At 46.4% G+C, this 26210-nt stretch overlaps 4 protein-coding genes across 7 annotated transcripts; all 4 read right to left on the bottom strand.

The window, feature by feature from the left end:
- Positions 1 to 564: 564 nt before the first annotated feature.
- Positions 565 to 3410, bottom strand: tnnt1 (troponin T type 1 (skeletal, slow)). Its single transcript, XM_052048570.1, has 12 exons — positions 3383 to 3410; positions 3278 to 3294; positions 3126 to 3209; positions 3020 to 3041; positions 2283 to 2343; positions 2033 to 2149; positions 1784 to 1861; positions 1503 to 1616; positions 1307 to 1416; positions 1092 to 1182; positions 873 to 913; positions 565 to 788 (listed from the first exon to the last, which is right to left on the bottom strand). The coding sequence occupies exons 1-12, from the start codon at positions 3406 to 3408 to the stop codon at positions 743 to 745; spliced, it is 807 nt and encodes a 268-aa protein (XP_051904530.1). The 5' UTR covers positions 3409 to 3410; the 3' UTR covers positions 565 to 742.
- Positions 3411 to 5484: 2074 nt separating this feature from the next.
- Positions 5485 to 8966, bottom strand: pih1d1 (PIH1 domain containing 1). The gene is made up of 10 exons (XM_052048569.1): positions 8440 to 8966; positions 8298 to 8355; positions 8029 to 8217; positions 7826 to 7887; positions 7615 to 7696; positions 7414 to 7510; positions 7285 to 7311; positions 6611 to 6689; positions 5946 to 6089; positions 5485 to 5832 (listed from the first exon to the last, which is right to left on the bottom strand). The coding sequence occupies exons 1-10, from the start codon at positions 8518 to 8520 to the stop codon at positions 5797 to 5799; spliced, it is 855 nt and encodes a 284-aa protein (XP_051904529.1). The 5' UTR covers positions 8521 to 8966; the 3' UTR covers positions 5485 to 5796.
- A 241-nt stretch (positions 8967 to 9207) lies between these two features.
- Positions 9208 to 14260, bottom strand: LOC127589430 (uncharacterized). 4 transcript variants are annotated; one of them, XR_007959392.1, is made up of 11 exons: positions 13851 to 14260; positions 13230 to 13293; positions 12320 to 12385; positions 12132 to 12182; positions 11979 to 12059; positions 11615 to 11723; positions 11089 to 11100; positions 10944 to 10982; positions 10516 to 10865; positions 10127 to 10303; positions 9208 to 10035 (listed from the first exon to the last, which is right to left on the bottom strand). XR_007959392.1 is itself a non-coding variant. In XM_052048576.1 (11 exons), exons 2-9 carry the CDS (start codon positions 13263 to 13265, stop codon positions 10672 to 10674), a joined length of 594 nt encoding a protein of 197 aa, XP_051904536.1. In that variant the 5' UTR covers positions 13266 to 13293; positions 13851 to 14259; the 3' UTR covers positions 9208 to 10035; positions 10127 to 10303; positions 10516 to 10671. The 4 variants fall into 4 exon arrangements, 2 of the variants coding, with proteins under 2 accessions (XP_051904536.1, XP_051904535.1); XR_007959393.1 differs by having other exon boundaries at positions 10127 to 10295; XM_052048576.1 differs by having other exon boundaries at positions 11083 to 11100; positions 13851 to 14259.
- A 2402-nt stretch (positions 14261 to 16662) lies between these two features.
- cpt1a2b (carnitine palmitoyltransferase 1A2b) lies at positions 16663 to 24382 on the bottom strand. Its single transcript, XM_052048545.1, has 19 exons — positions 24177 to 24382; positions 23107 to 23249; positions 22831 to 22970; positions 22221 to 22398; positions 22028 to 22129; positions 21809 to 21946; positions 21577 to 21654; positions 21037 to 21144; positions 20812 to 20899; positions 20351 to 20546; positions 19985 to 20173; positions 19807 to 19912; positions 19552 to 19668; positions 19017 to 19181; positions 18798 to 18926; positions 17827 to 17982; positions 17581 to 17694; positions 17356 to 17448; positions 16663 to 17126 (listed from the first exon to the last, which is right to left on the bottom strand). The coding sequence occupies exons 2-19, from the start codon at positions 23245 to 23247 to the stop codon at positions 17022 to 17024; spliced, it is 2343 nt and encodes a 780-aa protein (XP_051904505.1). The 5' UTR covers positions 23248 to 23249; positions 24177 to 24382; the 3' UTR covers positions 16663 to 17021.
- Positions 24383 to 26210: the final 1828 nt, after the last annotated feature.

The raw sequence follows: 26210 nt of genomic DNA, 5'->3' as shown, positions 1-26210 counted from the left end.
AAAGGCCTTCCTATACATGGTCGGTTTTTTCGTCTCAAAACGCCTTACTATACATGGTCGGTTTTTTCGTCAAAAAAAAAGCCTTACCATACATGGTCATTTTTTTCGGCTCAAAACGCCTTACTATACATGGTCGTTTTTTGGGGCTAAAAAGGCCTTACTATACATGGACGTTTTTTTCGTTCAAAAACGCCTTACTATACATGGTCGTTTTTTTCTGCAAAAACGCCTTACTATACATGGTCGTTTTTTTTCCGTCTAAAAACGCCTTACTATACATGGTCGTTTTTTTCGGGTCAAAAACGCCTTACTAATCATGGTCGTTTTTTTCATCTAAAAACGCCTTAGTATACATGGTCGTTTTTTTCGGCTCAAAACGCCTTACTATACATGGTCGTTTTTTTCATTAGAAAAACGCCTTACTATAAATGGTAGCACTCTGCGCCAAGCCGGGCATACTCATTACCGAATCATGTAAAGTGCTTTTGCTGTTAATTCCTGCTATTTTGATTGACTTCACAACAAAACCCCCTTTGCCGAGGAAATAAATACAAAGACGCCACCTCACAGAGAGCATGTTTTATTACAATAACCTTATGAAAAAAAATCCCCCCCCGCCCCCCAAAAACAATCTGTCTCACGCACAGAGAAGCCACAGCGCTAGTACAGATTGAAGATTCCTGCTCTTGCACTTCTTACCACGATGGGGAAAACTTTGGTTCGGATCGACGGTTCTTTACTCCTACTTCCAGCGGCCACCCACCTTCCCTTTGCCGTGCCCCTTTTTGCTGCAACACACACACAGGAAAGTTTGGGGAAAAATGTGTCAAAACAAACTCCATTGTGTCAAAACAAAGTCAGTGAGCACTCACAATTTCTGAGCGTGTTGGATTCTGTTGAGCAGCACGATAATCTGCACAATCCGGAGCAAATAAAAACAAGGTCAGAATCAGAACTCCTGCAAAGCCATAACATTCTCATACAGAAAGGAAAGAAAACAGGGTTTGATTCCAGCTCCGGAGCTTTGCATGTTCTCCTCGCACCTCTGTGGCTTTTCTTCGGGTACGCCAGTTTCGACAACATCCGCTCACCTCGTATTTCTGGTGCTTTATATGCTCCATGTAGTCGAATTTTTCAGACTCCAGCTGGTAGATCCAGTTCCACAACTCCTGGGCTCGTTGTCTTTTTGGGAACACGGAGAGGAAAACGCGGGTGAGGTTTCAGAGGGAACGTTTTGCGCCACGATAGCTCGCTTGTCTGTTGCGATCGACGAGTGACGGCCGAATGAATGAGAAAGAAAAGTCACCTGAGGGAGTCCTCTCTCATGCTGTCGATGGCGAGCGGCTGACGGCGGTCGGCCAGGGTCTTCTTCTTGACCTCTCGGCCGGTCATACGCTTGCCCTTCCTCAAGTCGGTCTGGGACGGACACAGCACACACAAAAAGCTCAGTCGGCCCGTGTCCCGTCTTCTTATGTCCTTCCCGACGGTGGCGCTATCGAGACCTTGGCCAGGAAGCCTCCAAAGTTGGCCCCCATGCCGGAGAGCACTTTCTTCTTCTTGGCTTCATCGTCGGCCTTTTTCTTGGCTTCCTCCTCCTCTTTGCGCTGACGCTCCTCCTAGTGGATAAAGAGCGACATTGCCGTGAAGGAAACTCAACAAACAAAACTTTTTTTTTTTTCATGATAAGAGTTGTTTTTGTGCATCTCGTTAACGGTCCGTTATTGCAGTCTGGGATCAGACCACACGATGGCGCCTTTTTTTTTATTTGTTGTGTGTGCTTTACCGCGATCTTGTTCTGTCTGTCCTTCTCCCTCTCTGCTCGGACTCTTTGGATTTCTGCACGCTCTGACCGACGACGTTCCTGATGGGTGTGGGGGGGTGCGGGGGGGGGGGGGGGGGGGAAACAATCCGGTTAAATGTTATCGTCCGTCCCCTTCAAATACAGTAAAAAAGTATTGTACGTAAATGGATCATAATGAAGGAATGCGGTTTTAGCGTTGGGGGCAGGTTTTCATTGTTGCCGTTGACTTACAATTCGGTCCTTGAGCCCAATCAGCTCCTCCTCGTCCTTCTTCCTTTGTTCAAAGTGGACATCGATCAGCGTGTGCAGCTCCAGCATGTCTTTTTCCATTCGCTTCCTGTGGATGTCCTGGCGAAGCAAAAAAAAAGGCTTTGGAGTGACGTCAAATTCAAACTGACACCCATTTTGCACTCGATTCGGACTTTTCGATAATGAGGACAACGCGGGTACCAAAAAGAAAAGTTTCATCAAGCTGTCTCACATCAAAGTCAACTCGATCTCCTTCGGGAATCTTTGGCGGGGCGATTTGAGGCACCAGTGGTCTAAAGGAAAGAAGAAAACACCAAAGAGAGGTCAAGGGGAGCGTCCGAAAATATATCACCGTGCGGAATTGAAGCCGAACGCGGTCATCGGAATTCAGGCATCCTTGAATCAATCTCAATTTGATATGTTCAAAAGCGGCAACTTTTGCCAGTTTCCTGCCGTTTCTTTTGGACTTTTTTTTTATTTCTCAACATTAGACCAGAAGCACTCGTTCCAACCACCTTTTGGATTTAGAGAAATGTTTTTTTAAAACCCCCGCAGTGAAGAAAATGACACCGAGAGGCCTTGGACTTCTCTTTCAACACAGAAAAAATTGTCCTGGATTCACTCAAGATCAAAAGCCTTCTGATTCGTTTCTCCCCCCCCCCACCTCGACTTACAAAATGTTCATCCTCTCAGACGATTTATCAGCATGAAAAAAAAAACATGGATTTCACCGGGTTGCGTGTGTCTTGGGCTTGATATTTTGATATCGGTATTTGATATTTTTGATATTTTGATATCGGTATTTGATATATTTGATATTTTGATATCGGTATTTGATATATTTGATATATTTTGATACCCTTTTATCGGCTTGATATAAATATATGATATAAATATCAAGCCGATAAAAGGGCTTGATATTTTTCTGCGGCTCTCATGTGTCAAAGAAAGATCCAAAAGCAGACCTACTTTGGTTTGGGACGTTCCTCCTCTGTTGAAAAGAGAGAGTGAAAAGAAAAATGCGGTGAGCAAGAATAGTCGAGAGAGTACCGACATTGGGACGTTTTTTTTTTACCTGTTTCATCCTCATAGACGTGTTGCTCCTCTTCCTCTTCCTCATGCTGCTGCTCATATTCTTCCTCGTCCTCCTCTTCCACCTCTGGCGGGGAAAGACGCAGATTGATGCTTTTGATCAACTCTTAGGAACAGATCCTGCGCCGTCCTTACCTTCCTCTGCCTGGTCCCTGGACAAAAGAGCAAAGAGAGAGAAAATAAATCAGATGCAATCGTCACTGCTGTTGCTTGAGACCGACCGAGCGAAGGGCTACTCACTCGTACTCCTCCTCGATGTCAGACATGGCTGCAAGAAACACAAGATGGTGAATGAAGCAAGGAGGCGCACGCGTCCCGGGAGAGACGATGTCACGCTCCCTTCGCAAAACGTCTTCGGAGACCATGAGAACCCCCTCGCAAGTAGCGATCGGTCCAGTTGCTAAGCGATCTCTACATTTTGTTTGTAAGTCGGGTCACCAAAAGTCGGGTCAAGGCCGCCAAAATGGAACAAAACCGAATTCCATTTGCGCTTTGTGTGTCACGTGAGATCTTTTGTGGCTATTTTTAGAACGCGAGATTCTTGGTGGGCGGAGCCTCCCTTTTGGTCTCCTGGATGGAAATGCTTATAAATACACAGCCAGATAATACACGCGCCAACATGCTTCTGGCTCTAAATTGTACCCCCCCGAGCTGCCGTGGCAGTGACATAAAACAATGGCGAGACGCAGAGGGGGGGGGGGGGGGGTGCGCTGACACCTTCCTGGCAAAGGATGCTGGAGGACTGATGGGAGGAACAACAGGTGGGAATGTGACAAAGCTTCAACAAAGAGAGGTCCGGTTACGCTTCCCTTCTTTACGACTCGAAATGCCGGCCTCGTTGCGACATGAAAGAAAGCCGCTTCTGAATCGGGGGGGTGGGGGCAGGGGGTCCAAACTGTGTCCCAGAGACCATTTGCATTTTTCATCCCCCCCCCCAAAAAAAGACAACTGAAAATGACATCTGACACAGGCTGGAAGGTGAAGATGAGCAGAGTGAGAGAAGCCCGGGGGGGTCAGGGGGGGGGTCCAAACTGCATCCCAGAGACCATTTGCATTTTTCATCTCCCCCCCCAAAAAAAGACAACTGAAAATGACATCTGACACAGGCTGGAAGGTGAAGATGAGCAGAGTGAGAGGAGCCCGGGGGGTGGGGGGGGGGTGTCCAAACTGCGTCCCGGAGACCATTTGCATTTTTCATCTCCCCCCCCCCAAAAAAAGACAACTGAAAATGACATCTGACACAGGCTGGAAGGTGAAGATGAGCAGAGTGAGAGGAGCCCGGGGGGGGGGGGTCCAAACTGCGTCCCAGAGACCATTTGCATTTTTCATCTCCCCCCCCCCCAAAAGAGACAACTGAAAATGACATCTGACAACATGGCCTGGAAGGTGAAGATGAGCAGAGTGAGAGGAACCCCCGGGGGGGCGGGTGCTCCTTCTTTCAACCCAACAGTCTCCAAACTCGGCTACAAAACTGGACAGCGATTTGAAATTGTTCCTTTCATCTCATTGGAGCATCCTGGCTTCACTGGCTCCCTCGACATTTCTTTTTAAGATCCTCCGATTTTATTTTGAAATCTTGAAATGGGCTCGCCCCACCTTAGCTTGATGGCAAACCTGAACCGGAGAAACCTCGGGCACCTCTCACACTTTCCCACTTCCACATCTGAGCTCACGACATCGGACGCAGATCCGCCGTTTCGTCACACTCATAACAAAGAGAAACATCAACCCGGATAACAAAATCAGAACCCGAGAATAAAATCAAAAATACGGGCCGAGTGTACGTCAGACAGACCTGAATGAAGACGGGCGGCCGGCGGGACGCACACGGTCAGGAGTGTGACGAGCGTGCAAAGAAGGCGAGATTTATAGCAGAGGGTCAATGGCGGGGTGGGGGGGGGGGGACAATGCACGCATTCAACGACCTATGATGGAGTGTTGGAAGTCGGGGGGGTCCAAAATAGCCGCGAGCGAGCCCGCGTTTTTGCGGTCAGGGCCGACGGCCACGGGCGGATTAGGCCACGGCGAGATGAGCGGCCCCCGTTGGGATTAAGGGGGAACAGTGGGGCTGGCTGACCTCACAGGACAAATGCGGGGGGGACAGGTGGAGCGAGAACCGGCGCATCAAAGCGGGGGGGGGGGGGGGGGGGACACAAAGCTGGCAGGGAGAAGGAAGGGCTATTTATACGGAGGGAAAGAGCGGCAAAAAAGCCCCCGAGAATGAAAATGAAAAAAAGTCCGAGAAGAAAACCACTTCCTGTGGTCGATAAGAACAATAATCATTCGAATGACACCATGAATCTCCTCTAATAAATACAAGTGCAACAACAAATGTCAAGGTCTTTTTATTAGAAACCCGTCGGGGCTTTCATCATCATCATCATTTCGGTCAGATCGGAAATTTTGACGCAAAGCGACTTGATGTCCATCTTGTGAAATGAAATACAAAAAGTTGGACTGAAATTTCGCCTTTGCAAAAACCAACGATGCGAGTTTCTTGATCGCTAACGTCGTCGTCGTGGTGTACGTACCGTATATGTTCGGGTGTGACATGTTGGATATCCCGCAAGCGATTCAACAGCTGTGGTATTAACTCGACTTGGAACTTCTGTCTCACATGACATCGGAATGAAGAGTGAATTGACGCTGTTGATTCAAGACGACGCCACGGGCGCGGTGATTGTGAGGATCTAAGAGACACAAGGAGACAAAAGATTGCATCGGTTTTTTTGTTTCTTTGTTTTTAAGAAGAATACGCTCGACGCCGAGACGTCAATCCAAAACAAACCGCCGCCGGCCGTACCCGAGTCCCGCCGTTGAACTGCGCCACGCTCGTCTCCGGATCAACGATGAAGGGATGGAAGATGTCGAGAAAGTAGAGCGAGGGCCGGGCTGTCAGGACCAGGCGGTCCTCGCCGACGTCGAGGACCAACGAGCGGGATGAAGCCTGCGGGAGCAAGTCGACGCTTTAGCATTGGTGCTCTCGTTTGACCTCGTCGGGTCATCGGAGGTCACGAAAGGCAAACAAAGCCGGCGAGAGATAAGACCACAAGCCGCTCGGCATTCCCTGCTGTTGACAATATTCTGGTGGGGGGTGGAACGCTTTTGCGGTTTGTAAATCGCCCAGCAACAAAGAGCCAGACTGGAACGGGGGAAGGCTATTAGCATTTAGCATTAGCACAACCGGGAAAAGTTTTTGTTTGTCATGTTGCCGTGTGAAAGTACCCATTTGGATGGATCATGTGAATTTGTGCTTTTGGATGGATCATTTATTTTAGGTGATGGTGGAGAAGTTGGAACTTCTTCCAACTTACTTACTTTAGCTACTTTTGAGATGGACGGGACATGTTTTGTCTGTATGGGATGTTCTTCATATGTTCTTTTGGTTTTTCGTAGTACGTTTGGAAAAAAAAAATAGTGAACTCAATTAAATGTCAATATTTGATCGAGATTGTGAAAGTCTCTCACCACGCCAGGCAGCTTGATTTCTGCAATGAGGTACTCCGGGTCACCAGAAGGGGGCTCCACAAACAAGGTGAACTCTGGTCTGAGAAGAAAGAGGAGACCAATTGACTCGACTGAATTTCGAGAGCACTTTCAGACAACAAGAACCAAGAATCTTTCATACGACGTCAAACAATCAAACAAAAAAAATCTATATCGACACTTGAGGGCCCCAAATCGAGAGTCTCATGCGGAGTCGAAAGCCAGAGAATGAAAAGGTTTTTGAAGACGGGGGTGTAAAGACCGACAGCGAGGGGACTTTCATTCCAAAGAGAGGGAGCGGCACCGGAAAAGGCTCCCGTCCCCTCTGAGCCTACGCTTAGTTCTCGCTACATCTCCGGGTGTCTGGTCCGCAGACCTGGGGTGTGTCAGACCTTGGGGAGGTCATTTCAAGATTTGAAAAGAAATAGTAGGATCTTCAAAAAAAAATGAGCTAGCGAAGGGACGCCAGGAGAGACGTGCTGCCTCTTACGGGTCAAGAGGCGAGCAGCAGCATTCTGGAGCAACTGGAGAGGCTTGATGGAGGATTGGCTGACTCCAAAGTGCTCTTTATAGTTAGTCGGGGATGTGCAACCTTTTGAACCGGCAAAGACGAAGCAAAAAAAAGTCATCGGATATCGTCATTTCATGAGCATTACCTTTTTGCCCCTGAAGTGGCGTTTTCCCTGGAAAACAAAAAGGAAGAAGAGCATGAACAGAGTCTGTGAAATCGACTAAAAAATTTTGGTCTGTCTACTTTCTGCGGGACTTTGTATGCAAGGACTTACGGAGGTTGCAGCTCCTGAATAACCGGCTTGCTTTTTGTGCGAATGTTCTGCTCGCTGACAGAACCCAAGAACTTTCTGTTCTTCAGCACCTTCCATTCTGGAAAAGACACAACCCCCCCCAAAAAAATAAAAAATAAATAAATCCCAAGCCTGACAACAAGTTAGTCCACCAAAATGAAGAAAAGGTTCTAACCCGTTTACCTCGACTCAGCTCGATGTTGTATTTGTTCTCTAAACCTTCGAAAGACACCATGACAACAAACTGCTGGAACAAGGCTTCCTTCTACAAGACGCATACGAGCAAAAGAATAACGGGCGCGTCAAAGAAACCGTTACGAGACATTTCGTGAGACGCAAAAGTACAAGTACAAGTAAAAACAGTCAGAGATCTGAAATGGAGAGAAGTGAGTACCTGACACTTCTGGAAAAACTCCTGATTGATGACCACGTCATACGCAGTGCAACCCTGAGAGTCTAGGACAGAAACTTTCACTTAGGCCTTAGATGGAAAATATGTATATATTATATATCATATATAATATTTATGATATATTATAATATATAATATATCAAATAAAAACCCCAATGTGTGTTCATAAATTTCAAATGACTGACTGTTGTCCACTTCAGTGTGTGGCTCGCCGAGGCTCATGGGAACTTTGTAGCCACTGGGATCTTCTAACTGGAGCAGGTCCAAAAGTTCCTCTTTGGAGATCTCCGGTGGTGGTGGGACCAAGTTTGACTGACAGATGTTGACAAAGACCTTTTGCTTGCCGGGCTCCGACGTCGTCTTTACACATATTCCTGAATCCAAAGACAAATTAAGGGTCGGCCTTTTTGATTGTATTCGATATTGTCGATATTGGTGTGGTGAAACTACACACCGGGTTGAGGCCGAATCACTTTGGAATCGGGATTTGCCGTCGGTACATTTTCTAGTGTCTGAATTGGAAGAAAAAAAAATTGCAGGTCCACCGGGTTATCTGATATCGTGAACAAATATCAAAAGAGTCACAGTGAAACTACCTGTGCTAACAGGTGTCGATACAGGTCTTCTTGCTCCTGTAACTCCATCTCGGAGTTGAGGAGTGTCGAGTCAGTTGCCATGGCTTTAGGCTTTCAAATGAACCAAACGCTCCTGCGGTTACACGAACACACACAAATATTCAGTGCAAAGAAGTCCGTTGCTACAACTCCGTTGCTACAGCCGGCGAATAGACTTTAGCTTAGCATCACCGGCAGGCAGTACAACGGAGCCACGCATTTTATCCCTCAGTGGTTACAACCACAGAGTTCACTTCTTCCGTTGCGGTTACGGTTTAAATATGATTATAATAGAATACAGTCCAGTACAATCTGTACTTGCCTCTCTTTCCCCCCCACCCGAGTTGTCTTGTTTATTTACGTCACGTTGCACACCGGAAGCTGCTTCAAAGCTTGCGCATTCAAAGCCATCTCGCTTCCGAGCCGCAGCCTTCAGAATAAAAGCGTGGAGCTTCGGAGGAGATGCAACAGGTCGTTCAAAACCAACACTCATGGTGTGGTGGTACAATCGCTTTACTTGTGGGAGTGGAGGTGAAAAAAGGTTAAAAAAATCTTTAAAAAAAGAATAAAAACAATTCACCGACTATCATTATTTTCAAAGCCATCTCGCTTCCGAGCCGCAGCCTTCAGAATAAAAGCGTGGAGCTTCGGAGGAGAGTGGAACAGGTCGTTCAAAACCAACACTCATGGTGTGGTGGTACAATCGCCTTACTTGTGGGGGTGGAGGTGAAATAAAAACAATTCACCGACTATCATTATATATTTTTTCATGAATGCAACAAGTAATACAAGACTTGACAATGCAAATGCTAATACAAACAGGAAAAAAAATACATCTAACAGGCAATTTGTGCTCCGCAGGCCATGCTTTGTGCACAGATTAGGTCGTTGGAAACTGGATAATATGTTGTTAATCTTTTCTGAATATTGAACAACACATTCATTCATTCATCAAAGTTAATGAAAACACAGTGAAATGAGGAGCTTCGGTATGTCATGCCAGATTTCCTCATTGCATACCTTCAATTCAATTCAAATGTATTAATGGAGCACTTTTGAATAGCCGTCGCTGCATACAAAGTGCTGTAACAAAGACGGTAGAAAGCACCAAACAGTAAAACCAAGAACAAATCTAACTCATGCCGAGTCGAATGCCAAAGAATACAAGAATTCAACTCACTTTATGCTATGTGCCTCGCTAGCTGAACGGAGGCATTTAAAAGAAATAAAAATCAACACTGTCGACATGATTGGACATAACACCGTCCATGACATAAAGCACACACCCCAATGGGATGCGATTCAATACAAGATCTGTTAAAAACAAATGTTATGCAATACGGAAGGCGTGTCTAAAAAATGACAGCGCTGGTGTTAAAAGAGTTAGTTCCAATCCAAAGAGCAAGTTTCCCTCTTTCAAAGCGACCCCCCCTGGAGTCTGGCACACTTTTTCCCAGCCGTCTCTTCTGACACCTTCATTCAGTCCTTGAAAAAAAAAATCCAGGAACCTTTCCAGCTTTTTTGGTTCAGCCACCTTGATATCGTCCACATCTTCAGAATGAATCCATTGATAGCCCCCTTGAAGTTGTGAAAGGGAAAAAAATCTGTAGAGCCAAGTGATTGGTCATAATATGTATGATCAATCATTACAACATTCCCCAAACCATACCGTTTGATTACCTTTTGTCACTGATTCTCCATGAAGAATTGGTCCGTTGGTTGAGTGGTTAGCGCGCCAACCTCACAGTGCAGAGGTGCAGGGTTTGATACCGGCTCCGACCTTCCTGTGTGGAGTTTGCATGCTCTCCCCGCGCCGGCGTGGCTTTTCTCCGGGTACTCTGGTTTCCTCCCACATTCCAAAAACATGCATGAAAGGTCAAAGGCAGTACAATGAGCTAGCGGTCACCACGTCTGCCAAAAATGCGAGAAAGCCGCGTTCCGAATTTTTTTGTCTTTTGTTTTTTTTTAATCACCGCACTTATCAAAAGATCCCATCAATGAATATTTTTTTTTGGTGGCCTGAAAAACATCCTCCACTTGTCACCATGGTGGACTCACCTGGCCCTCTCTCGTCTTGCTTCATCTGGTGACGCATGTAAAAGTAAACGGCTAACGGCATCACAACGGCAAGCATTGAAGAAATCACTAACGGCACCGTCAGGCTTAAATTGTCTGGGGAAAGAAAAACAAGGAATTGATTATTTTTATAATCTGCTATATATATCTATATAGAAAACCCAAAGGAAACTTAGCATTGCCTTGACAGGCGGCTGTATTGTCAGCATGGTGTCGGTTTTCTGCCACAGGCGTAGAATTTGGTAATAATGCACGTGATGTTGGCAGCGGTTCAGCCCGAGATGACACAACTTGTGATGTCATCTTTGGGTCTGTCGACGGCAGTGCAGTTGCTGATGACAGAAAAAAAAAATGGACGCCAACTACACTGACAGTTGGTGAACACGACGGAGTAAATTCGAGGCCCTTACCGTCTTGCCAACTCTCCCCAAATAACGGGCAAACGCTTGCTGAAAAAAGACATCAGACGAGAGTTTGCTTATTATGCACGCAGTGAGAACATTCACGATTCGTTTGATATCAAAAAAATTAATTTCAACATTTACTCACACTCACCATATTCACAGCCTGCAGTGCAAAAGCAAAAACATATTCAGCGTTAAAATTTGCAATCTCAATCACATGCTCAACGGGTTCGATTCTTAATAGCCTTCCCGAGATTAGTACGTTTGCATTACGATAAATTGCCAAATTCTGTTTGCGATTGGTGTCCAAAATACGGCCCGGGGGCCATTTGTTGACCGTGATCCATTTGTCAGTGGCCCGTGACCTGACAAAAAAAAATGTGTGTGTGTGTGTATATATATTTTTTTATATATGATTTAATATTTCAGTGAACATTAACGCAAAAAAAATTGAGATGCAAGATTAGAATTAAGAAAGGTCTAAGACTAAGAAAGGTCTGAACACGTGACTGATAGATGACGTTAATCTAGTTTTTTGTTTTCTTTAACGTGTTCAGAAAAAAACGATAAAAACATAGAAAGTATCTGAACATGTCAGTCTTTACGTGAGACAAGATGGAGTGGAAATGAAAGCGAGTTAAATTCCATTTGAGAGAAAGGATCATTGTTATACGAACCATGTATAGTTTTTTGGGAATCCACGACTCTGGCTAACAGGCACATTAAGTGATGAGTGTGAACGGGAACAATCTGCACAGGTTTACACTTTTCACTTGGTGACGTGGCCTGAAGTCAGAAAAGAAACACGTTCAGATGTCGCTGTCTTGCGGAAAACACATCATTGTCATTTTTTATTTTTTTACATGATAAATGACATGAATGGGATGTCCACATTTTGGACATCCCCTGAACATAAAAGTCTTTGAAAAATGACTAAAAATGGACATTGGTGTTTTTTGCAGGACAGCGACAGAGTGCAAACTCATTCTGATAATGAACACGGGGTCAACGGGGCCAAATGACCCTTTCCGATTTACTCACAGGTCTGTCAAAGCAGTCGTGGAATACAGGACACATCTCGTTTTTCAAACAGTGGCTTTCTAAAGTACACTCCGCCACATCCTTCAAAGAGAAACAGACACGTGTGTGAGTCAACTGAATCAATAAATTGACCAGTTTTGGCGACGGACTTACTGTTTTGTTCTCTGTGATCACAAGGGAGACCGTTTTAATCGTGTTATCTTCCTGTAGGACAAAGGAAAGACATTAAAATACTCCTCATGACCTCTTGGCAGATTTCATTTCAGTCTTGAGATTACTGCTCTGAAATCCATCTGGTCTGCGTTTTCAAGAAAAACATGTACAGTGGAAGAAAAATGTACCCATTCCTTCTGTGTAAAATAGTCTTTGCAGTTCTCTTCTGAAGGTTTAGTCACACTCAGGAATACCTAGAACAGAAAAACGTGTCATCGGCATTGCGTGGGAAGTTGCATTTTTCAGTGACCTTATTCTGGAAAGCCGCCAAAAGCAAAGCAGAGAGGCCCAGAGAGACATAAGTCGAGTTCAGCTAACATTGCTCCCGCCAATGCCTCGTAATGGTCGCCGCAGTTCCACTCAAACCACAGTTCAATTTCATCTCCGAGCAGAAAGCCGAAAGTGAAAGCTTGCCCACTTCGGCTCCACTCCAAATACATGACAAAGCCAATACTTTCCATGAGCCAAACGATTCAACACCTTTCACCGTGAACCATGGAATCCATTCACATTGTTGCGTCATAATGTCAGCCATGCCAACACTCGACATTCCACACTAACGGTAGTACAAAGTTAGACTTTGGTCAGATTTTCTCTGCTGCTCTTCAAACGTTGCCGGATGCTGTAAATCAGGGGTGTCAAACTCTTTTCACGTTGTGGGGCCACGTACCGTAGATGTCAAGTGGGCCGGATCATTAAAATGATACCATACTGTGCTGTAAATAACCAAAATAATATGTCTTTCCTTTTTAACTGATCTCATCCATACCTACACCTTACAAACTAAGGAGAGTGCTGTTAAATGTGTAAAGAATAAAGTATTCACGTCCGTGATCGCGTCTGCTGTGTTGGGTCTGTCTCAGTTGTCTTCTTCTCTGATCAACACGATGTTGTCTTCTTTGAAAACAGTGTGTCCTCTAGCGGATACTCCATGAATTGCACCTTATTAAACTATTCATTCCGTGTCTTTAATTTAATGCGGTTTCCCCCCCGCTGTTAAATGATCCCGCGGGCCTGATCGAACCTCCGGTAACTTACCATGAGACACAGGCAGGGGGCGGCGCTCCATGTCATTCTGCTCCTGTACACATCCAGGTTCACACTATGACCGAAGAGCAAGTGTCAAGGGAGAAAATGGACATTTCTTTCATTTGTTGTGCAAATACACGCAGAAATGATGAGTGGGTGACCATGGGCAAGGAAATTGAGTTTATCACCAGCGATGCTCAATAAAGATGATTGATTGTGACGAATCAATGTGGATTTCTCCGGTTTTTTTTTAATTTGGTCACGTTGTGCGAGTGTGTTATCTGTGATATGAATGTTTAAAGTTCACAATGTCATTTTCAACTCGAGCTTCTTCGACTCCTCGTTAACTTCTCGTATATGTTTAGAATTGAGAGGGTCAGACGGCATTCTTTTCCTTTTTTGCATACAGTGTCAACCGCCCCAAGTAACATGAACAACGTTACGTTTCAGAAACCACCCGCGTAAGAAGTTAATTAAATTGTAATTAAAACCGGAAATAAATGACACATTAAGTGACGAGGGAGCAATGTCCGGTGTTGACAAACTGGCCCGAATACGCCCCCCGAAACCTCACCTAGTCGTCCTGACTATAAGAAATGAACAATAAATCAAAGTTCTTTGTGAACTCACCGCGTTGCAGCGTCGATGAAGTTCGTCGGCTTTCATCCCAGGCGGCGCACATTTTTTTTTTCTTCCTAGCGGACGGTTTACTTTCACTTTCTATCCTGGGCGAGTCCCGCCTCGGCGATACTCTGATCACAGCCAAATGATGACGACATGATGCGGGAGCTTTCGGGGCATCATCGTTTTAAGTTCGAAAAAGCGCTCGAGGGATTTTCGGGTTCGGTCCAAAGATCAGTCCAGCTCACTCGCCACCCTATATGCAACCTAAATCCGAACCGACGATGGCGCTATACCGGACCGGGACCCTTGTGAGGGTAAACGGATTAGAAAATGGATGGATCGAATTTATATAGCCCCGCTATGTACAGTATCGGTCAAGCCTCTCTCTTTAGCGCCGGGAGGGGGGGGGGGGGGGGGGGCGAATGTCCTGGAGCGCCCACCCCCGCCCCCTGAGGCCAACCCGGTTGCGTAATTCACCCCAAAATAAACGTATTCCACAAGCGAAGGCCATATTTTGTGGATGTTTCCTCAAATGGGATCAGGCAAATTGTCCATTGGCCTGTCAATAGAATTCACTTCAAAGTTTTCTTTAGATATCTAGCTATCGATCTCTAGCTAACTCTCTCTCTCGCTCTCCGGTTAGCGTGTCGGCCTCCCAGTGCAAAGGTGCAGGGTTCAATGGCAGCCTGTGTGGTTTTTGCGACGGTAAATCGGCGGCGACGGCGGCTTTTGTCAGAAGAAGATAAACCTGCAAATGCCTTTCCAACTCAACAGTCGCGTTATCCACGCAGTTATTAACTCAGAGTTACAGAGCACTTCTGCACGTTAACTTTGATCTTTTCAAATGTTTTGATGCGATTTCAAGAGCTCTGCGTGGTTTGCTTGAATAAAATGGTTCATGGAGATTTTCCGTTGCCATAATAGGGTTTGCTCCGTGATTGGAACATTGGCCTGCCAGCAGTCCAGACCTGTCTAACCCACTGACAATGATGAATGTGGGTTATGAAGTGATGATGACGCATGATGAAGTGAAAAAGACGACCACCACGGAGACCACACACTTGAGTAAATATACATCAGCATGTATTGTATTGTGTTGTAAATGACAGAAAATCACAATCCGGAACTAAACAATTTTTAGCCCAAATGGTAAATTGTTAAACTTGTCGTTAACATGTAAGCGTTCAATGCACATCATTCCAGGAAGGCTCTGCTGTCAAGTGAAAATCAATGATCAATCATTCAGGTGGGCGGTGAAATAACTTGACCCAGATTTTGACCACTTTGAAGGAATTTGCCAGAATTGGGGAAAAAAACATTTTTGAAGGCAAATGTGACTTACTGTGCAAAAGGGAGATGTTATCGCGTCCCTAAACATCAAGCGGATTATTTTCCAAAGTCGAACAACGTTGGAGGAAATATCATATAGCAGGGGTATCAAACTAAATTTTTGTCGTGGGCCACATTTTAGTTACCATTTCCCTTGGAGGACCGTTATGACCGAAACCAAACAAAAAAACTCAATAATAACGCTTTATTATTTGTTACAGTAATGAGTGGTTTGGTGACAACAAAGTGCTTAAACCAGGCATGTCCAAAGTCCGGCCCGGGGGCCAAATCCGGCCCGTGGTCGAATTTCATCCGGCCCTTGGCCCCCTGTCATAAAATCAGTGCCGTCTGGCCCGCAGGTTGGGCGCAATGGAACACGTGTTGCATTGACTGAGGTCTCGTCGACTGGTGAGTGATGTTTCATAGAGTACTGCTTCCCTCTAGTGGCTAAATGAGTAATAGCATTCACTAAATGAGTAATAGCATTTAGACACTAGAGGGCATCACTCCGTGTTTATATTGACTGATATGTCATACTAGATGGCCCATTGCCGGCCCATAACTCGGCCCATGGGTTATTGTTGTTCAATGTAAAGAATGTCAGCCAAGGACGGCCCCCCCGACATTTTACCACATAAAATCTGGCCCCCTTGGCAAAAAGTTTGGACACCCTTGGCTTAAACTATGCGTCTTATTTATTACATATGAGAATTTTGGTCGAGATTTTAGCAAGCATCATGCAAGTTGACATGCTTGATTTGCTTCCGCGGGCCACAAAAAAAGCACATGGAGGGCCAGATCTGGCCCCCGGGGCCTCGAGTTTGACACCATAGCCGCACAAAGACTTTGAAATAAGAAACACGTAAACACAGGCTCCATTTCATCGACCGTCAACCAAACCTATGCAATCAAAGAAAACCCGTACTTCATTCCCTCATCCATTAAAACGCTCGGATCGGATCGGTCCTCGAACTCAAAACGTTTGTCGTCTGATAAGATGGAATGACGGTTTGCGTGGCACTTGAAAAGCATCCAACAAAGCTGCAGTTTGATATCTGGATTGATGTCATTTCATGCCATGGGGGGGGGGGAATCCTCCAACCGGCGCAAGCTAAATGTCAGCACACAGTACTTGCGCTATCGAGTCACTGCAGTCCCGGGATGGGTACACAGTATTCATTTTAGAAAATGAAAAGATCCAGTGTTGTGCAGCAAAAAGGCCACAGTTGTGAAGATCGACTGTGCTGTGGAAAAAAAAACGTATCCGTCCCTTTCCTGACTTCTGCGTTCTTTGCACATTGATGGCACACAAAGCTTTCAGTTCATCCAACCAGTGAAGCACGGGGCGCTTTGCTTCTTCAGGACCAGGACTGCTTGCTGTAATCTCATACGGCGGAAGAAGGGTGGGCGGGCCAAAATTCTCATCATCAATTTATGCAAAATACTTTTTAATACGGTTTGGATTTGTATTTATTATTTTTTTTGGGGGGGGGGGTCAAAATCAATTCAAATGGCCATTTAGAAACGGCATTTTGTATTTCCGGGGGTTGTCCGTGCGCGATATTAAAATTGCTTTGATGAACTGGAAACGGTGTGTCAGAACACAGAAATCAGAAAGGGGGGGGGGGGCAAATACTTTTTTTTTCCCACGACGACGTGTAAAATTCAAGTACGGTTAAGCACCATTTGGAATTTGGTTTGAGCTCCGTTTTGATTTTTCGTATTCAGCCACTCATTGCATTTTTTTTTGGGGGGGGGGTCACTTACTGCACACCATCGGGATCTTCAGCATGTGTTCACGGGGCCATATTCATACACGTCGGACTGCATTGAGAGGTTCTTCTTGTGCTAAGGCCGGGCTGCGGCTTTGGAACACCTTTTGGTGTCGGCGGTGAGCACGCTCATGATGTCCCGCAGCGCTTTGTCTATCTGGCCTCCAAACTTGTGCGAGCTCTGAAATGTAAACAGGAAATCAGTTGTCAGCCAGTCCAAAATAATTCTCGCCATTTCGCCGCGCGCGACAGGTGCAGACAACAAAACAGGCGGCTCGGTAAAAACTCAAATCCAATGTGGATTCAAACTAAACCTCTGGGGAACCTTGAATGCGGCGGATGGCCAAAGGTCAAAAGGTCAAAAGGTTCTAAAAGAAGAGGAGGGAAATGAGAAAAGACATTTGACTTACCGTTTCCTTGCAGGAATGTTTGCACGACACATGGAAGTTGATCATATCTTCACCCACGATGATATAAGAAACGCCGTAACCGTCGTCGGCGACCTGACGTGACCACAGAGAAATGTGAGAATATGCGCGCTTCGGCGGTGTGCGCCGCGGGGGGAGCGTTTGCATTTCCGCTACAGCTGTGCCTCTGACTGAAGACTCGAATTAAAAACGACATGTGGCGCTCACGGGTCCAAATCCTCCGCCTAGCGATACAAATTCCGGGTGGTTCTTCAAGTCGAAAAGCTCCATCTGCTGCACGGGTGTCTGGCTCGTGGAGAGGCGCCAAGGCTCGGACAAAACCTGAAACGTCCAATTAAAAAAAAAAAAGAGGAACTGAGAACTTGCGCAAATGGTAAATTGTCACGGATTTATTTATTTTCCAAAGGAAAGTGTCGGTGTCCACGCTGAGCCTCTTGGCCAAGCACGACTTGCCTCTTTGAGGAACGGCGACTCCACTCCCAAATACTTGGAGACGACGTACAGGCAGAAGAGGTGTCTGTCGATTCCGGCTCCAGTCATAGCCAATCGATAAAGATTCTGGTGTCTTTCCGAAGCCAGTTTGAAGAGGCGCTGACACTGTTCGGCCGTCTAGCCACACAAACAAAGGCGTCATCCATCCGTTTTCCCGCTTTGCATGCCGCAGCCTATCACGGCCATCTTGGGGCAGTAGGCCAGCCAATGGCGGGGGCACACATAAAGCCAAAACCATCCGCGCCCACACACACACTCACACCTCGGGACAATTTCAAGTGTTCCATTAGCATGTCGTGCATGCTTTGGGAAAGAGGGGAGGAACAGGCGCACCCGGAGAAAAGCCACGCTAACCCCTAACCCCTAACCCTACCCCTAACCCTAACCCCTAACCCCAACCCCTAACCCCAACCCCTACCCCCAACCCTAACCCCTAACCCCAACCCTAACCCCAACCCCTACCCCTACTCCTAACCCTACCCCTACCCCAACCCCAAACCCCAAACCCTAACCCCTAACCCTACCCCTACCCCTAACCCTAACCCTAACCCCTACCCCTACCCCTACCCCTAACCCCAACCCCAACCCCAACCCCTAACCCTACCCCCTAAACCCTAACCCCTAACCCTAACCCCTACCCACTAACCCCTACCCACTAACCCTACCCCTAACCCTACCCCTAAACCCTAACCCAAACCCAAACCCAAACCCAAACCCAAACCCAAACCCCTACCCCTACCCCTACCCCTACTCCTAACCCTACCCCTAACCCCAACCCTAACCCCTAACCCCTAACCCTAACCCTAACCTGCCTAACATGCAAGCTCCACACAGGGGGGGAGGCCGCAGCCGCAATAGGAATGACGGCACCCCTGACTCATTCTTGTCCCGTTTCACTTTCGAGTGAGAAGAAAGCGACATTCAAGAGCTACCTCTCCACTCTCCAAAGCTTTGACAAAGGCACTGCTTTCATTGGAGCAGGATCGCACCGTCTCCGTCCGCCCTTCCCTGAAGAGACGGGTCATGGACGCCTCATAAGTCAGACAGAATCCGCCGCGATCCTGAGGAATGCAATCAAATGGAACAATGACTTAGTATATCCAGCTGCAGAAACAAAAGAACAAGCTTCAGGCCGGAGAAATGCGCCTTACCCGGTAGTAGGCCAACTGCAATGCAATTTGAATGAACGCGTCGGGGCTGACCCGAAGCTTCTTAATTTGGCCTTTTCCAAAGTCTCTGAAGGGGAAGACGTGGCAGTCCACGTCGTCGGCCAAAGCCTGGGCGACGGCGAGAGAGCGGCACACTTGAGCTTGAACCTGCCAGGACGACAAAGAGAAAGAGACGCTTGAACTAAGCCGGTCATTTTTTTTTTGGGAGGGGGGCCTTTTATCGGCACAAATCAAGTTTGCGATGGCGGTACGTTGGCTCTGAGATTTTGGAGGATGGGCTGACTCCAAAATTGCAGTAATACTAAATAATACTTCATACTCAAGCGGCACAAGCCTGTCCCGACGCATCGGCAAATGGAATGAAAACATTCAGGTATGTATGATCGGATCACTAGTGGTGGGGTCTGTCGAGACACGAGTGGTGAGTGGGTGGGGGAGGGTCAAGGCATTGGAAGCTTGTGAGTCGGGGTAGGATGCTACACGATACGGAGCAATCTCACAGGAATTAAAGTCGTACCTCTGGCGGGATGTCCCAGATCAGCCTCTGGGGGGGAGGCAACGAGCGCTCCACTTCACCCTTGCAGTGTCCGTCCTCGGTGTATCCCAAATGGAAAGCGTCGGTGGCCAGCGTGTACTGAAAAGAAGCAAACGCGAGTGTTTAGGGCAATGGTGTCAAACTCGAGGCCCCGGGGGCCGGATCCGGCCCGGCACCTCATTGTATGCGGCCCGCCGGGAAGCATTTAATGGTGCATGTCAACTGGAATGCACACACCTCCCAGAGGTGAGCCACAGTTGGCGCATCAGCCCAGGAGTGCTCAGCGTTCAGTCCGTTCTTCCCATTCTTGTAGATCACAACCGAAAAGGACTTGTCGTACCACCTGGAGGAAAAAATCGAACCCAGATGTCAAAAGATAAACGTGTTGTTGAGGGTAACTCCGTTTCATCCTCACCTGTCGTAACATTTGCCATGAAGCAGCGACTTGGCATAGCGATCCAAATTGCCCGCCGGGTCGTTTCCCCTCATGCCTTGCTCTTCATCATCCAAGGTCACGAAGAAGGTCGCCTTCTCGATGGCGTCCAAAGATCGCTTGTTGACGCCGGAGCTGAAGTACAGCTTCCTCATCTGAGACCAAGGAATCCTGCCAATAGATTGGAGCACATGAGCGGAGAGAAATTTCGATGACCCACGACTGAGAATGGGTGGGAGAAGCAAATGCACGTGCATGTGCATGTGCGGGTGTTTAAGATTGATTGGGAAAACTCTCATAGTGTGAATCTGTAAACGGTCAACGGCAAACGTGGCCGATTGTTTCTACCTGTCTCCGGCGGTAAGTGCTCCTAGTTTGTCTTCTCCAGGTTGCGGAGGTGAAGGGTCATCCAGGATCTTCTGAATCTGGGACTCAATCTCCCGGGGAGAGAGCAGACGGCCGGCCCGGTACACCCACAAGCGGAAATAGCGCCCCTTGTGGTACACAGCAACAAACTCGCTATCCAGCCAGTGTTGAAGAACGTCTGTGAAGACGATTGTTCAAGTTAAAACTCATTCTTGGGTTGGTGACTTTATTGTTCATTCTGTACGTTCAAAAAAATAAAATAAAATAAAATAAAATAAAATAAAATTAAATTAAATAAACAAATAAAATAAAAATAAAATAAAATAAAATAAAAGCAGACCAGTAAAAAGACCCGCGTCAGACAGTTACTGCGCACAACACGCCCGCAAATAGAGTGCGCTCGCGCTCGTCCGTGCATTTGGATACGTGTGTACACGCGTTACCAGTCTCAACTCCCGGAGTACGCGTTGTGTTGAACATCCTCTCAGTCTGGGCGGCACACAAAGGGATGACGGTACCCGGAACACGGCTCTAATTCACAGAGACAATAAGGAAGCGTTTACGGACTCATTTATGAAACTGTCGGGATGTGTTTTCCAACATAAACATGTTGTGTATTCTGCTTCTCGACATCATTTTTCTTTCTATCAGCGAAGAAAACTCCATACCGGTTTGAGTTCCTCCCGGTTGACCTTGCGGCGGTAAAGGAGCATCGCAGTAATTGTGTTGCCTGCCCTTGCAGCTTGTATACAAGTCGGGGTCACGTACAGGAAGTCCTATCAAGTACAAGCACAAAGCGGAAACTTGGAGATCACAAGCGCCAATAATTTCTCGTATTTCTCTGTCCATAAAACGACTTAAAAAAAGACCATTTCCTCTTTTCGGAAAAATGAAACTTTGGACATAAGAAAGCGGCAAAATTGCCTGACAAATTTCGGATGCGTCTCACGGGGGCAAATCTCAGTATTTTGATGTCCCGTTCCTGATGATGGTACAGACTTTTATGTTATTGTGTGTTTGTTTTGTTTCAACAGTACGCAGCTGATTCAAGAAAGAAACACAGTGTTAAGGTGGAACTGATTGCCTCAAGATGTGGCTTGATATTCCATTCCCAAAAAAAAAATAAAAATGACCCAAGCACCAATATTGCACATTTGCAAAGAATTGGCTCCCCCTGGTGTTCCAGCAAAAAAACTGCAGGCGGTTACCATGCCATAGTAGTTACTGTTGACCATGATCGGGCCTCGGCTTCGAAGGTAAATGTATTCCTCCCACCAGTCACTCACCTGGAAGGAAAACAGAAACCGGATTTTTTTTCCAGGGTCAATAAGGCTTTGCTTTTTTTTCTGAGCTGGCAACAGTATGTGAAAAGGGGGCGTGTCAGCTGTCAAATGGAGTAAGTGCGAAAGCATTTTGGTGAGTGATCGGCTCGTTACCTACATAGTTCGTTGCCCATAGAGCTTTAAGCTTCAAGTAACGTTGGAGTCGATTTCCAAGGTTGTATTCAAAGTCGGAGGCCAGTCGTGTCATCCGCTTGAATTCAGAATCTGCCAACAGAGGGCGCGCTGACTCCAAGTACTGAGGACGGGAGCAATCGATGCTGTGGCGTCACACAAATCGATACGAGCACTGCCAATGAAGACGTGTACACACACACACCCTGCTCAGTGTGTCCTTGATGGCAGGAACGGGCAGATGAGGTAGCGACGTTTGGTAGCTGTAGAGTAGCGGCTTCCTGCTAGACAACAGCCTCAATAGAGTCTAAAAAATAAAAGAAAGTGACAGACAGATTGGGGAAGGAAAACGCATTGTATTGCAACGTATTGCCGAGTAGGAGCGAGGAGGGCCTTACCACCCAGATTTTGGTGGTGTTGGAAACTCGACCGTGCTGCTCAAACATCCAGCGGTGGTAAGAGAGAAGCAGCTTGAGGCAGAACCTGAGAGCCAAGATGAGGGACAGCCACAGCAGCGTGCTGAAAACCAGCGCCGAAAGCATCGTCTGGCCCTGAGCGCTCAGAGACACGTGGAGGCTGCGCGCAAGGGGTGGGAAATCAGACAAAATACTTCAACGCTTTCATTTCTTTTTCCTAACTGCAGGGAAACAAAAGGTGAAAATGTGTCCAAAATATGAGGGTGTCCACGTGCGTCTTATTAATATTTTCGTGTTAGGAGTGCAGTGTGCCGGATGCGATTAGGATGTTGGCCATATTTGGGAGAAACGGTTGACGTGCTCAAGTCATTTCCTAATGGAGGCCGTCAAAATGGAATGGGGCAATAATAATAATAAGTGTGTGTGTGTGTGTGTGTGTGTGTGTGTGTGTGTGTCGAACGATCGACCTCACAAATACAGTCATACAGGAATGTGTGTGTGTGTGTATGAACGATCGACCTCACAAATACAGTCATACAGGAATACGTGTGTGTGTGTGTGTGTGTGTGTGTGTGTGTGTGTGTGTGTCAACCTGAGCGGAAGGTGTTGCTGTATCTTGGCAATGAGCCCCATGCTGGGATCAGAGCGCGTGTACATGGTAGCCAAGATGGCGATGACGACAAAGAGCCAGGAGGAAGGGCTTGCTGGATACATTCCTTTGATGACTCGGTTCTGCAATTCAAACATTTTCAAGAAGACAGTCAGGGAAATAAGAATTGGAGAACCGCCTCGCAAAATGGACACACATCTCACATTTGCCGCCGTTAGCACCACCGCAACATTGACGGACAAGCTTTGCGTTACTCACTCTGATGCGGCTGACGCGCTTTTTCCACGATCGCACTCCCGCCAGGTAGATTTGGTTGAGCGCCTGGTACGAGAGCTGCAGATCGATGCCCTCCGGCGTGATGGTGAACTGGAATGCCACGGCCTGGTGAGCCTCTGCCATGCCTGTGGACGCACACCGCAAAACACGCATTGGTTCGACGTGCTTTTGCATTTTGGGATACGGCGACAAAAACGGTTCTTACATTCAAAATTAACCTCGCAGTTATGTCATTAGACATGAAACAAACGGCAAGCGTTCCTAATTCAGCTCTTTTAATACACAGTATGTCTCATAGCGCCGTGTATGGGCTCAAATGTTATGATGCATCATCCATCAGTGTTTTTCTGTGGTCGTGAATTATATATTGCATTACTTGGGTGCAATCAGCCCGGGTATGTATGCACAGCGAAGGAGGGAAAAGGCGAAACAAATATTTTCAAGAATGTCAAGCATGTGGTGAAAACTCCGCCAATCTGCTCTGAGAACAGATTGTCTCCATTCTTATTTATTTAAAGACCGAAATGCGCGGACGGCAAAAAAAACGACACGGTGACGTCATAGCAACGACCAGGGAACAGTCCGTCTCGCCCTGCGCGCGCCACATCTTTACGAATCATAATTACAGTTAACGCTCACGCCTTCGTTGTGGTGTTGTGAAATGACGCAAGCACGACAACCCTCGGCGAAACTTGTTTTTTCATGTGGCTCTTCTCTCGAAAACCGGTTTGATTGCACCACAGGGCATCCTCATTCCCCTCTCCATCCCTACATCACCCGCGTCCGGCGGCGGTGGTGAACAGAAATAAGAAACAAACGCCACATCGAGCAGGAGCCTTTACACCCGCCGACGTGTGGAGTTCCCTTCCAAGCTCATTTTGGAGAAATTGTGGAGCAAGGCAGTACACAACAACAAGAGCCCCATTCACGTCCGGCACCATCTCCACCCGCGCGAAGCACAGCGCGTAATAATGGGCGCACGAATGATCGAAGTCAAGCTCAACTACACAAGTCCCACGAGGAAATCGAGTACAAAGCCAGTTGAAATGTACCTGGAACTTGTTCGAAGGGGCTTGCTCGGCAGTGTGAGTGTCAGAGAAGCTTCCGTCTGTGCTCACTTCTCTTCTCTTCGCGACGCGACACCGGCAGTGAAAGTGAGCGCTCTTGCTATCTCGGCGAGAATGAGCCTAGCTTGCTAGCTAGCTTTGTGCCTTTCGCCGCCGGGCGTCAAAGATCGTCAGTGTTAAACAAGACCACTTCCTCTTCGCTGTTGACCACATTGTTTCCGGTGAGCGTCGGCACTGAATGGCTATGGATAGTGCATTCACTACAATATTTAGGACGAATTGCGAAAAAATTGTGCTTTGATGTAAATTAAAAAAAAGACACATTATGGGAAAAGAAGAGGAGATAAAATACGGTATGTCAAATAACTAGATACTCTTCATCCGGCGCAATCCTGCATGTTTTTAATTGGTTCTCAGAAAAGCATCAATTAGCTGTGGTGTAATTGTGTACGGCATGACGATAGAGTCGCGGGGCGACTACGTCATGAGTGTGCGCCGAGAGCGGGAGACGAGAGAGTGATTAGAGAGAGGATACACGTTTCGGAAAAGCTCAATAAAGTTACCCACGTTAACACGACAGCTGGACTCACGTGTGCCTGACTTGATAACACGACATTAGCCACTCATAATTCCATTTCTGTTTATTGTTGAACGTTTCTCACAGGCATGTTTCCCCTCGTTACAATCATTTTGAATTTGTTTTCGCTTGAGTAGTTTGAGTGGAATGTGAGAGGTGGAGTTCCGTTCGGTGCGCTTGATTGATTGACTGATTGGAGTGGTACAGATGCAGGTGAAAGTGGAAAAATGACAAACCAGGAAAATGAGGGAGAATGTTTTATGGCGACTACAGTGTCGATAAAAGACAACGAACGCTTACATGGGAACAGATGGCATACAATGGAGACAGACAAAAGGCATATAGGGTGCATGTGCGTTGAAGTAATGAGTGTCGAATGTATACAAAGACATGGGGGGGGGTGATTAAATGACAGGGATATACATGTAAAGACAGGTGAGGATGGATTGTTGTTTTCAATAGTAGCAGTGCATTCCAAGTTTGTTCGAGGCAGCTCTTAAGCTCTTTGTGGCTTTTCTGGTTTCATTGCTCTATCCAACTCTTGACGTTTGAACAAGGGTGGGCCGCACTTTTCAAGGCCTACTTCTCTGTTTAGGAGGATGAAAATAAAGGAGAACCTCAGATGAGAAAAAGTGGTTGAATGTTGACGTAAACCTCAACACTGTCTCTTTTTTATATCACGGTAACGTTTTGGGTTTGGGGAAAAAACCCAAAAAGTAAATCTGACCTACCAAAACCGCAGAGAGAGTAGACAACCGCTGCCACACTTTGCTACTGGAGCCACAAATTGTGTTTCATTTTTTGAAATGGGAGTGCCTGTGATTTGAACATCATGCATGGCGCTCATTTTCTTCCATTCCAGAAACGTACACGAGCTCGTGTTCCCCTTTTTAACAAGCGTGTCCAAGACAGTGACACACACAAAAACAAACGACAAGTCTGAACTTCTCTTTTGCTGTGTTGGAATGGGAATTTTATCTTTGGAGGTGTAAGTTCGTTTGGAGGAACGACACCAGAAGAAATGTGGCAGAATGTGGCACGTCATGATAACGACCCAGGAGTTTTTTTTTTTTTTTGCAGCATTAATTTCACAAGATTAAAAGCTTTTGTGGTGAGTAAATGATAAATACATTGTTGAAAAATGATAAACATTCATATCGACAGTGCCTATTTTGCTGGTGGCATGAATACACGGGGGAAAAAAAAAAACAAAAACAAAGTCAACATCCAAAAAAAGAAAACAATCATTACGCGGCTTGAATTTTCGATTGCCTTTCCCCCCCTCCGGGCAATTTCTGTGAGAGGTCAGAGGTCACAATCAATGTGTTTCACATTTGCACATTCTGACTTTTGCCCTTTGCGAGCATATACATTGTTTGATTTAAAAAAAAAAAAAAGAAAAAAAAAGGTGTTTTTGGATGATTTTTTTTCATTATTCTGCA

This window comes from Hippocampus zosterae, chromosome 17 (assembly GCF_025434085.1).
Source record: "Hippocampus zosterae strain Florida chromosome 17, ASM2543408v3, whole genome shotgun sequence".
Classification (NCBI taxonomy): domain Eukaryota; kingdom Metazoa; phylum Chordata; class Actinopteri; order Syngnathiformes; family Syngnathidae; genus Hippocampus; species Hippocampus zosterae.
Note: the sequence above shows the minus strand (reverse complement) of the source record. Positions and strands in the feature narration are given on the sequence as shown.

Coding starts and splice junctions, on each gene's coding strand:
- LOC127589430 (XM_052048575.1), bottom strand. CDS start 13,265: ATGACATGGAGCGCCGCCCCCTGCCTGTGTCTCATG. Junction 12,183..12,319: donor ATTTTACACAGAAGGAATGG/GTACATTTTTCT, acceptor TTTGTCCTACAG/GAAGATAACACGATTAAAAC. Junction 11,724..11,978: donor ACGACTGCTTTGACAGACCT/GTGAGTAAATCG, acceptor TTCTGACTTCAG/GCCACGTCACCAAGTGAAAA.
- cpt1a2b (XM_052048545.1), bottom strand. CDS start 23,247: ATGGCAGAGGCTCACCAGGCCGTGGCATTCCAGTTCACCATCACGCCG. Junction 21,145..21,576: donor ACAGTAACTACTATGGCATG/GTAACCGCCTGC, acceptor TGTACTTGATAG/GACTTCCTGTACGTGACCCC. Junction 17,983..18,797: donor AAGCTTTGGAGAGTGGAGAG/GTAGCTCTTGAA, acceptor TTGTGTGGCTAG/ACGGCCGAACAGTGTCAGCG.
- tnnt1 (XM_052048570.1), bottom strand. CDS start 3,408: ATGTCTGACATCGAGGAGGAGTACGA. Junction 2,344..3,019: donor GAGGAACGTCCCAAACCAAA/GTAGGTCTGCTT, acceptor TCTTTCCTTTAG/ACCACTGGTGCCTCAAATCG. Junction 1,183..1,306: donor ATGAGAGAGGACTCCCTCAG/GTGACTTTTCTT, acceptor GTTCCCAAAAAG/ACAACGAGCCCAGGAGTTGT.
- pih1d1 (XM_052048569.1), bottom strand. CDS start 8,520: ATGGCAACTGACTCGACACTCCTCAACTCCGAGATGGAGTTACAGGAG. Junction 7,511..7,614: donor CAACATCGAGCTGAGTCGAG/GTAAACGGGTTA, acceptor TGTCTTTTCCAG/AATGGAAGGTGCTGAAGAAC. Junction 7,312..7,413: donor ATTCAGGAGCTGCAACCTCC/GTAAGTCCTTGC, acceptor TTTGTTTTCCAG/GGAAAACGCCACTTCAGGGG.